Source organism: Stylophora pistillata, chromosome 3 (genome assembly GCF_964205215.1).
Source record: "Stylophora pistillata chromosome 3, jaStyPist1.2, whole genome shotgun sequence".
Classification (NCBI taxonomy): domain Eukaryota; kingdom Metazoa; phylum Cnidaria; class Anthozoa; order Scleractinia; family Pocilloporidae; genus Stylophora; species Stylophora pistillata.
In genome coordinates, this window is record NC_142521.1 from 21,815,001 (window position 1) to 21,825,000 (window position 10,000).

The window sequence follows — 10,000 nt, forward strand, 5'->3', positions numbered from 1 at the left end:
CAATGACGTGATCAGGAAAACTGAAGAAATCAAGCTATTAGGAGTAAATATAGACAAGAACCTTAACTTTACACAACACATTAGCGAAATATGCACTAAAGCCAGCCAGAAAGTAGGAGTCCTCATGCGCTTGCGTAACCTAATACCATGCCAAGCTAAGCTCATACTGTATAAAACAGCTATAATGCCACATTTAACATACTGTCATTTAGTCTGGAACTTTTGTAAATCTTCAGATGGGCGCAAAATCGAACGCATCCAAGAGCGAGCCCTGCGTGCGGTCTTCAAAACAACAACAGAGACATATGAGGAACTTCTTAAGCGTGCTAAGTTACCTACGCTTCATAATAGACGCTTACAGGACATAGCAACACTAATGTATAAAATAAAGAACGATTTAGTACCCAGCTACATATCTGAGATATTTACTCGAAAGGGTACTCGTTATAACCTTAGGAATAGTGACTTTGAAATACCACGATTTACCACTATACGCTATGGTAAACACACACTAAGGTATCAAGGACCATATATTTGGTCCAAATTAGAAAATGGTATGCGTGAACTACCAAGCCTTAGTATCTTTAAAACTAGAATCCGTAGAGTTGACCTGGTCAGCCTAGTGGAAGACAGTGGCAATTGCTGCAATCTTTGCAGCACGTGATTTTTTTTTTTTTTGGTACAAGTATTTTTATGTTATCTGAACACTGTTGATATTTCTAAATATTTTAAAATTTTAATGCATAGTTTATCGGCTGTATTGTTACTTATTATGATACTGTACACAGTCTTTTTTTTTTTATTAATTTAGTAAAAGTAGGTGTCCCCAATTAGCTCTATGAGCTAAATACATTGACACGGTAATAAAGATTTTATTATTATTTATTATTATTACCTTTAGTTTCTCTGGTTTGTGCAATATTTTTGCGGGACCTGGATCCATGTCTTACATATAAAGCCTCCTCTGGGTATTTTTGGAGTTTTGTATTGAATGCTTCTAATGAAAAGAGGCAAGAAGTGAAGGAACTAATTGAACTGAAAAATAGACCCAGATCGATGTCACGCAATCTTTACATCTACGTGATCACGTGCCGCAATACATCCGCATGGATATTTTTGTCTTGCTTTTGCTCATTTCTTCATTTTCTTCCTCAGTAGCATAAAATGTTTTCGTTTTGGTTTTTTTTTTATTATTACAAGCCTATTTTGAAGGAGAATTATTTGTATACAATACTTTGAATCGGTGTATGCATACGCAACACATTTACTTTTCCCATTTTCTAGTGACTGTGCAACAAACTAGAAATCCTTTCGAGTTTAGCTCCAAAATTCAAATGCCTGGGCGGGTCCATTGCTAATGATTTCCTAAAGCTAGATAAAAGGGAATAGTAATGTATACCTGAAAAAGTTACTGGCCGCAAAGCGAATTTTTGTTATTTGTATTAATTTAATTACCAATTTGCCCATGGCAGGTGGACAGGCAAATAGGTCCTCTTCGTGGTGCCTCTAACTTTTTAGGAATTGTTTGCTTAACTAGATACCTTTCGATGCTACGGAGCCCTATAAGGGACACACATCTTTTTTATTTTAGTGCCACTTTTAGTGCCACTTTTACTGCCACTTTTAGTGCCACTTTTAGTGCCACTTTTACTGCCACTTTTACTGCCACTTTTACTGCCACTTTTACTGCCACTTTTACTGCCACTTTTACTGCCACTTTTAGTGCCACTTTTACTGCCACTTTTACTGCCACTTTTACTGCCACTTTTACTGCCACTTTTACTGCCACTTTTACTGCCACTTTTACTGCCACTTTTACTGCCACTTTTACTGCCACTTTTACTGCCACTTTTACTGCCACTTTTACTGCCACTTTTACTGCCACTTTTACTGCCACTTTTACTGCCACTTTTACTGCCACTTTTACTGCCACTTTTACTGCCACTTTTACTGCCACTTTTTGTGCCTGGGAACGAGTTTGAATTAACGCAAGCTCGTGTTGTTTTTGGAACAACATGGCGGAGAGAGCGGAAGCGCGGGAAACATGTAGCGATCTTTTGAAGGTAAGCTTGTGAATATTCATAATATCGTATGGTATCTTCATAAATATTCAAGTTCTAAGAGTCGGCTGAGCGGAGTGGAATGAGTTCATTGTTCTGCATTTCTGAATCACGTAGCTGTTTGTTTCTGTCAACACTCGTTGTCATTGTGCGAACTGTACTTTTTGCGTTGCAGTAAGGATCAAATAAGCTAACCAAACCATGCGAACAAAAACAAAATCAGCCCGTCTTGAAATGTATTAGGCGTCCCGCTTTCATTGTTGTATAAATTAATGTTGTGCTCACTTCCTTAACAAACATTGTGTGTATAATATAAGCAACTGCTGGTTTTGTGCCGTGCCATATTAGTCAAATCTTGGGGTGTCCATCCTCCACAGGGCATTTGAATAAAAAAAAAAAAGAAGAAAATGGTCAATAATATTATTAAGCCCGACTTTATTGCCAGTTTACAAGTTACCCTTATTTTTTAACAATGGCCTGATTTTTTTCCGGCAGGTATGATTACTGTAATTTTTGGGGGCTTCCATTCCATTATGTATAATCCAAACATAGTTTACAGATTTCTTCATTTTTCTACAGGTTTGTAATTTCTTACAAACACGAGGAGTGACGCAGGAGATTATTGAAAGTTTTAGATATGAAAAGGTGAGTTATGCTTTGTCTGTGGGTACAAGAAGGATAGTTGTAACCGCAATAACAAATTGGCCACAATTTTCATGCTTCTAGCTTGTAGAGCAACCAGAATTCCGTTGGCAGGGTATGGGAACAACAGCAAAACTAGTTTGAGCTGCTAGGTAATTGTTTCAGGTGGGAATATATCCCTTGCCTTTTCCGCATTGAGCTATAAGATATTCTTACTAGGTATTTAATGCTATTAATGCCCACAAAGAGAAATAGAATGGGCCATATTCCACTGGAATGACTCTCTTCCTATATCATATATTAATAGCTTTTTAAGTCATGAATGCATGCTTGATAGTGCTTGTTCACCAGCACAATTATTACCTTGTTTGCTTGCTTTCCTGCTGACATTAAAATAAATTATGCTTTCAGAAATACAAAAATAGTGTAGTAGAATTGACCATTTAATTTCAGTAATTCCTGTTCACTATTGTAATCAATGGTAAACAATAGATTAATGTATCCCTAATGAAATGGTAATAAAAATATTTTAAAGGTGGAAAGAAGACATTTAAAGGATACCATAGGTGTGTATACATAAAGTTAGAATACTAAATAATTATTTTCAATTAAAATGTCATTAGTATTGAAGGTAAGTAACAAATAGTAAACCTCGGTCATTAATAATTTATTTAACCATCAAGTCACATTTTCAGATGGATGTGGAAGCCATAATGCAAGCAAAGGACAATGAGTTGGTGCTTCTTGGACTTGACAAGAAAGGAGACATTCTGAGCTTGAGAAATTTTGTACAGAAATTGTCCAAAGAGTCCTCAGATGTCGAGAAAAGATCTAAAAATATGTCACTGTTACATGAAGTTCTGGAAAATGGTAAACAGAAAAAAAGCCTTAAACAGCAAAAAAATGGGAAAGTTCTACCAAAGATGCGAAAGGTGCAACTAGGATGGCTGCATTTTGATGCCGAGAAGCAGTGTTTTGTTTCTGTGAGAATGGCCAAGGGAGGTGGTACACGAGAGGTTGAAATTGAGCTAAATGCAGACAAAGACGACATCATTGGCATTGCCAAATCCATATTTTTCACCGATGGTAACAGTAACTTTGGGCCTGAACAGCTGATGACATTTGGACTGGCCAATTTCCAGCACAAAGACATTTCAACAATAAAACTTTCTGGTGTTCATTTAGCATTTACACTGCAGCGCTATGTAGAGAAATGCAAGATGTGTAGAGTCAGGCTGTACTTGACTTCAAAGATCAACACTTTAGATGATGTGTCCCTTCTAAAACCAGCAGATCACTTAAAACCAGCATCTACCAGTAAACTAGAGAGAAAGGAATCTGGCTTGAATGATGACGAGACCAAGTCACAGACACTGACAAAATTAGAGGAACGGCGGAAAATCATTTCTGAGCAAGATGCTGACTATGAAGAGTCATTGGCTACTGACAAGGCTAAAAGGGAAAAGTTGATGAAAGAGGTAAAATTATGGTCTGTTAAACAATAGTATTCAGAGTGGCCTTCTGCTCATATCCAGAGACAACCTAGTATGTAATAATCATGGTATGGCTCTCTAGGAGCTACGATAACAACATTGACTCTCCATCCACTTTGTGTGACATTTCTTCAATGTTTTAACTGAGTTTTCAATCAGGTGGTTTATTAAAACAAAGAAATGGGTTTGTTGTAAAAAATAACTCATTGTATCTAAACATGGAAAAAGGCTTGTTCATTATATCATTCTGTATTTCATTACTTTTTGTTTTTAAACTATGGTTTTCCACAAGGAGGATTGCGTAACTGTTGTACTGTGTTGATTCAGGTACAAGATGTACAGCGACAAAACAAGTTGCAGCAAGCCAGGCTCTTGAGGATACCTCGGGAGCCAAAGGAGAGTGAAGAAAGTATATCGGTAGCAATTAAAGTTCACCATGTATCTCTGGGTATTGTGAAGCGCAATTTTCGTGAATCCGATTGCATGGCTTGTGTTTATGACTGGGTGGGCTCCTTGAGTATTATTCCTGAACACTTCCAGCTATTAGACTACGCAGGAAGAATGTTGTTACCTTCACAGCCAGTAAAGCAAGCAAAAAACACTACACTGTACATGAGTGAGGCTATATCAACACCACGTCTTGAAGACGAGGAAGTAACCTTCTTTGGGTTTGGAATCAATGAATGGGAGCCTCTTGATGATTCTATTTACTTTATGCATCCCATAAGTGAAACTATCCCTGAACAACTTCTGGATGACGATGAGAGGTAATATGTTATGTCATTTTCAGTGTCCTATGTAAACTTAACTGACAAGAAATTTGACAATCTTATGTTTGCCTCACTGAGTAAAGGTTAAACACAATCCAGCACTCTAACCAATTGAGCTAACGGGGGGGGGGGGGGGGGGAGGGCAGTCACTTAAGTATGTTATTTATAACCCTTCTTGTGACTCAGATCTGAATCCATTCTCAAACTTGTTTGTTTTGCTAAGTACATGCATGTTTATCTTTCAGTGTCATTGGTGGACATGAACAAGAATCCTACGTTCAGCAACAGCTAACCAAGGTTTGTTACTTTTGCTGTGTTTTGACAATATATTAGACTTAGTTACAATACAGAAATAAAGCTTAACAAAAAACTGACAAATGCATAGCAAACAAGTTTTCTTTGTTTACACGACTGCCTGTTGTTTTGCCACATTTATGCAGATCTGAACTGCAGCAATCATTAGACAAGTGCTGAGGGTAATTGCCTTGAAGGTAACTAAAGAACATTTGTTTTTGCAGACTGATGGAAGAAAGAGGACAGCTGATGGAGGACGCCTTTTTCGCCAACATTACCTGCCATTATTGGCAAGGCAACAGGTTAAATAAAGCCCAAAAATTAAGCTGTTAGTGATGCGTATGCATTCTAATCTAAATAATTACAAAAATTACAAGTTAAACAAAACGTTTTACAAGTATGAAGTCTGTTTAGACTTTCAAATTAGGAATGTCAATCACAGTCAAGATTAAAGGGACTAAGAACATATCATATGCCAATGTGTCTGGTTATCTGTCACCATAAAATGGGCAAAATGTTTGTGGTTCATTATCCCATCACAGGACAACAATTTTTAAACAAAGCAGTTTATTTCTTTCTGTCCAGAGCCCAGTGCTCTTTGGAAATATTGGCAGGGAAAATGAACAAGAAATGACTGACAACAGAGAAAGCAGGGGAAGTGCAAGAAGAGACAGTAGTGGAAGCGGCAGCGGAAGCCATGGCGGAGGCAGTGGTAACGGCGGGAGCAGTAGTGGAAGTAGTGGCAGGGGAAGCAACAGTGAAAGCAGTGGCGGAAGTGGTGGTAACGAAAGCAACGGCAGAAGCAGTGGTGGAGGCGGTGGCAGAAGTAGTGGCAGCGGAAGCAACAGCGGGAGCAGTGGTAGAAGTAGTGGCAGCGGAAGCAATGGTGAACGCAGTGGCGGAAGCAGTGGTGATAGCAGCAGTGGAAGTGGAGTAGCTGATGTCACTAAAAGGCTGAGGTACAAATTCAATTTTTAAAATCTCATGCCTTTACTTAGTGTACCATAAAGCACAACCACAATCATAGGGAAATTAGGTTATTCAGCAGAAAGGTGTATCATACTTTACTACCAGTGAATATTCTTACAGGTTTACCCTATTCTGTTTTGGGAAGGGGGGATAGTCCTTGGGTAGTGCTTGTTAAATCAAATGCACCTGACTCGTCCAATTCCTAATAAACAGAATATGCAATTTTTCATTTAATTTTTTTTTCTAGAATAACCTGTTATTAATGGGTTTTCTCATTTCTTAATTTTTCTTTGTAAACTTATTTCGTGTACCATGTCTTGTTCCTTGTTATTGAAGATAAACGATGAACCTCTCAGATTTAGTGATACCTAAGTTCTTTAACTTTATCACCAGAACTTTAAGGGTGAAGCGATTGCTTGTCCTTCAAGACCTTGTAACAGAATTCCTTGATGGCGATATTATGACTTGCGAACTGAAGGTCATTATGGTAGACGGACACGGGAAAGACGAAAGAGGGGAAGACTTGAAAGGAATTTACCGAGACGCCCTATCAAGTTTTTGGCAAGAATTCTATGTTTCCTGTACGCTCGGAGAAAGGGGGAGGGTTCCTTCCATAAGGCACGATTTTCAGAGCGACACCTGGACTGCCATTGCACGCATTATCGTCAAAGGTTACGAAGATCTGGGGTATTTTCCAGTGCTGCTAAGCAAAGCATTTGTGATCAGTACTATGCTTGGTGAAAAGGCAGTTTCTGATGACATTCTCCTTCACTCATTCAAACAGTACCTTTCCAAAAGTGAAGAACAAGTTGTGTGCGAGGCATTGGGTAGACCCGTGGAGGAATGGGATAGTGACGACAAAGATGATGAAGACCTTCTTGAACTGCTGGATCGCTTTGGATGCAGAAGTCTTCCAACCAAAGAGAACATTAAGAGTCTGATACTAGAAGTAGCTCATAAGGAAATCATTCAAAAGGCACAATATGTGGCTGATTGCTGGCATTACATTTTTAGAGGGTCCCTGGCAGAGGGTAAATTATCAACTCTAGAGGGAGTATGTAGTGTTTACCAGTCGTTAGAGCCAACTACAAAGAAAGTGCTTGGCATGCTTTGTGCTTTACCGGGCACTAATGCAGAGCGCTCGGCGTTAGATTACTTGAAACGCTTCATAAGAGGATTAGAGATCTCACAACTTAAGTCCTTCTTAATGTTTACAACTGGAGCAGATGCCATGTGTGTTTCATGTATTAATGTTGATTTTACAAAACTAGAGGGATTGGGAAGGCGCCCAATCGCTCACACATGTGGTTGCGTTCTTGAATTGCCTTCCACTTATGATAATTACGCAGAATTCCGCGCAGAGTTTACAAATGTTTTGGCCAAAGAAAAGTGGCAAAATGATATTATGTAATGATTTTGGTGTTACACGTAGCTTGCTTTGTACTGCGTCTTCTTAACTTGCACATGTTTATTGTTTTGTTATTTTCCTTAGCGAACCTTGACATTAGAAAACCGAGACAGTCATCTGTCAGGTTGCATTGTTAACTGACGAAAGTCCAATAAAATTTATCGTGTTCAAATTGAATATATTTATCTGCCATGGTAAGAAGATAGACAAACATTTACCTCCATGGGATTGGATGTGCCACGGCCCGCTCTTGAAAGCGTCATCTGTAGATCTCAGTGAGACTCCACAGGTAACATAGCCCTGATTTTTAATTGTTCAGGCCCCGATTGTTCAAAGAGCGGATAACTCTATCCAGCGGATGAAGTGTAGAAGTTGTAATGCATTTTGTCAGCTGGACGGCGACTTACCCGTTCTTTGAACAACTTGGACCTGACCGCTCTAAAAACGACAATGATCTTGGCAATTGGTTCGAATTCTAAGGAAACATTGCTCCGACGAGCTATGAGAGCAGGCCCACAGCGCCCAATGCTTTGCCAACTTGTTCTAATATAATAAGTCATTCCCCTCAACGCCCAAATTCTTTACAAGAGAGGTGAGAGGAGAGCGCAAAATAGGCAGGCACGGAGAGTATCGCCGTGGGGAGGTGAGATAGTCGTCAATCCTTCAGCAATTCGCGAGAAGACAGATTACGCGCGAACTGAGAAACTCGGTTAATGTTATGCTTGTGGTCAGCGGCATTACTTGCAATCGCCCTAATTGTCACTGGGTCGGTAGCGTTTAAAGTCGGAGTTTCTTAAATTGTTATGAGATAAAGTCGAATTTCCCATCAATAATTTAATGGGAAATTCGACTTTATCTCATAACAATGTATCCTTTAATCTAGGAGCCATTTCTTTCTAAAATTATTTGTAGTCTTGGATTCATTTCTTTTATTCAACACATTGTAGGTAGTCAAAAACAGACAATTCTTTTCTTAGGTTTTTTATGTCTGACATGGTTAACCCAACGTAAGGTATGTGGTTGACCACGAATATCATCTAACGGCTTGAATCCATACGTTTAGACCAAAAATAAGAAAAATTAAGAGGAACTCGTCAGCTTGATTCAGTCGACTTCTGTAATTGAAAGTAAAATTTTAACCAACCAAAGTGCAGCGTCTAAGAATGTTCCGCAAGTGGAACACTCAAGTGACTTATTACGTAACTCCGCTAAGTTTCGAGTTCTCTTAAGAACATTGCGCACTATGCCAATGCCTAAGCGCTTCTGATAACGTTCTGTGCTATTCTATCAGACGCGGAGTCAATAACAACACTGAAAAAAGATGGATAGTTTGGCTTCTTTCCATTACTTGACAGCTCATTAAGTTTTCGCGCTAAAGTGTGTTATCACTATAAGTCATCAATAAGGTCCAAGAGAGCAAAGTATAATTGGGAAGCCTCGTCGATGGTAGTGGGCGTGTCTAGTCGCTCGTCTTCCATTATCATTTCCGCCAGATCCTTGAAGGCAGGACAACATCCTTTTGCTTGTGGTCGCGTTGCGCACATATCCTCTGCAATTTCAATTTCGTCTACATCGATCGGGGTACAATAACCTTGCGCACCTTTCAGCTCCGGAAGAAAGTAAAGAATATCTGGCTTTCCAGAAGGAGATTCCAGATTGGTAGATGGTCTAATTCTATGAACATTCCACTCCAGGACAACTCTGTGTAGCTCTTCTTGCATCAAATCCATAAAACAGAATTTCAAGCATTCTCGATGTATAACGTTGTCATCATTGTAAAAACCAGAATCTCTTAAATCCTTAAAATACTCTATCCACCAGTCTGCGCATCCCTGTCTCAAACGTCCCCACCATGCTTCTATTCTTTGATTTGAGGTCGATTTTCCGTAAATAAAACTCTTTTCTCCGGAAAAATCATCCTCAGAGGACCTGCGAAAGAATCGTTGAATAGCTGCCACGTTCACATTCTCAGTTCCCCTGTCTCCCCGAATAATGCGTGCAGTAGCTCCTAACTGCCTAACACAGTCAAGATAAAACTGAGCTACTATTTTGGGGTCGTTATTTGAAGATGCTACCTCAAGCCATAAGATTCTTCTACTGAAACCATCTATGGCACCGTGGACACAGAAACCAAAAGGTTTCAATTTGTCATAACCGTCAATATGCCATAAATAGTTTCGCCCTTTAGATCGGTAGACCCTTCTTCGAAGTCTACGCCTTGATCGGTGTTCCACTCCATCAGGGTCAAAGACCTTCAATACCTGCCGAACAACTTCTCTCGTAGTAACCAGTCCGTGATGATTTACGAGTCTCTGGTGCATTGCTCTGTACCCAAGAAGACTACCGCTTCCCCTTAATTCCCCT

At 39.3% G+C, this 10,000-nt stretch overlaps 2 protein-coding genes and 1 long non-coding RNA gene across 3 annotated transcripts in view; 1 reads left to right on the top strand and 2 right to left on the bottom strand.

The window, feature by feature from the left end:
• LOC148735043 (uncharacterized) overlaps window positions 1-10,000 on the bottom strand; it is a 94,792-nt gene that overhangs the window by 35,361 nt on the left and 49,431 nt on the right. The gene's annotated exons all lie outside the window — the stretch shown is intronic.
• Window positions 1,540-7,813, top strand: LOC111334886 (uncharacterized). The gene is made up of 8 exons (XM_088755476.1): window positions 1,540-2,063; window positions 2,640-2,705; window positions 3,398-4,180; window positions 4,523-4,962; window positions 5,211-5,262; window positions 5,484-5,561; window positions 5,845-6,218; window positions 6,622-7,813. The coding sequence occupies exons 1-8, from the start codon at window positions 2,016-2,018 to the stop codon at window positions 7,637-7,639; spliced, it is 2,859 nt and encodes a 952-aa protein (XP_088611602.1). The 5' UTR covers window positions 1,540-2,015; the 3' UTR covers window positions 7,640-7,813.
• The window catches only part of LOC148735048 (uncharacterized), a 2,704-nt gene continuing 1,242 nt past the window's right edge, over window positions 8,539-10,000 (bottom strand). The window contains exon 1 of the mRNA XM_088754745.1: window positions 8,539-10,000. This exon is cut by the window's right edge and continues 1,242 nt beyond it. Coding sequence (XP_088610871.1) covers window positions 9,025-10,000 — 976 coding nt within the window. The 3' untranslated portion in view covers window positions 8,539-9,024.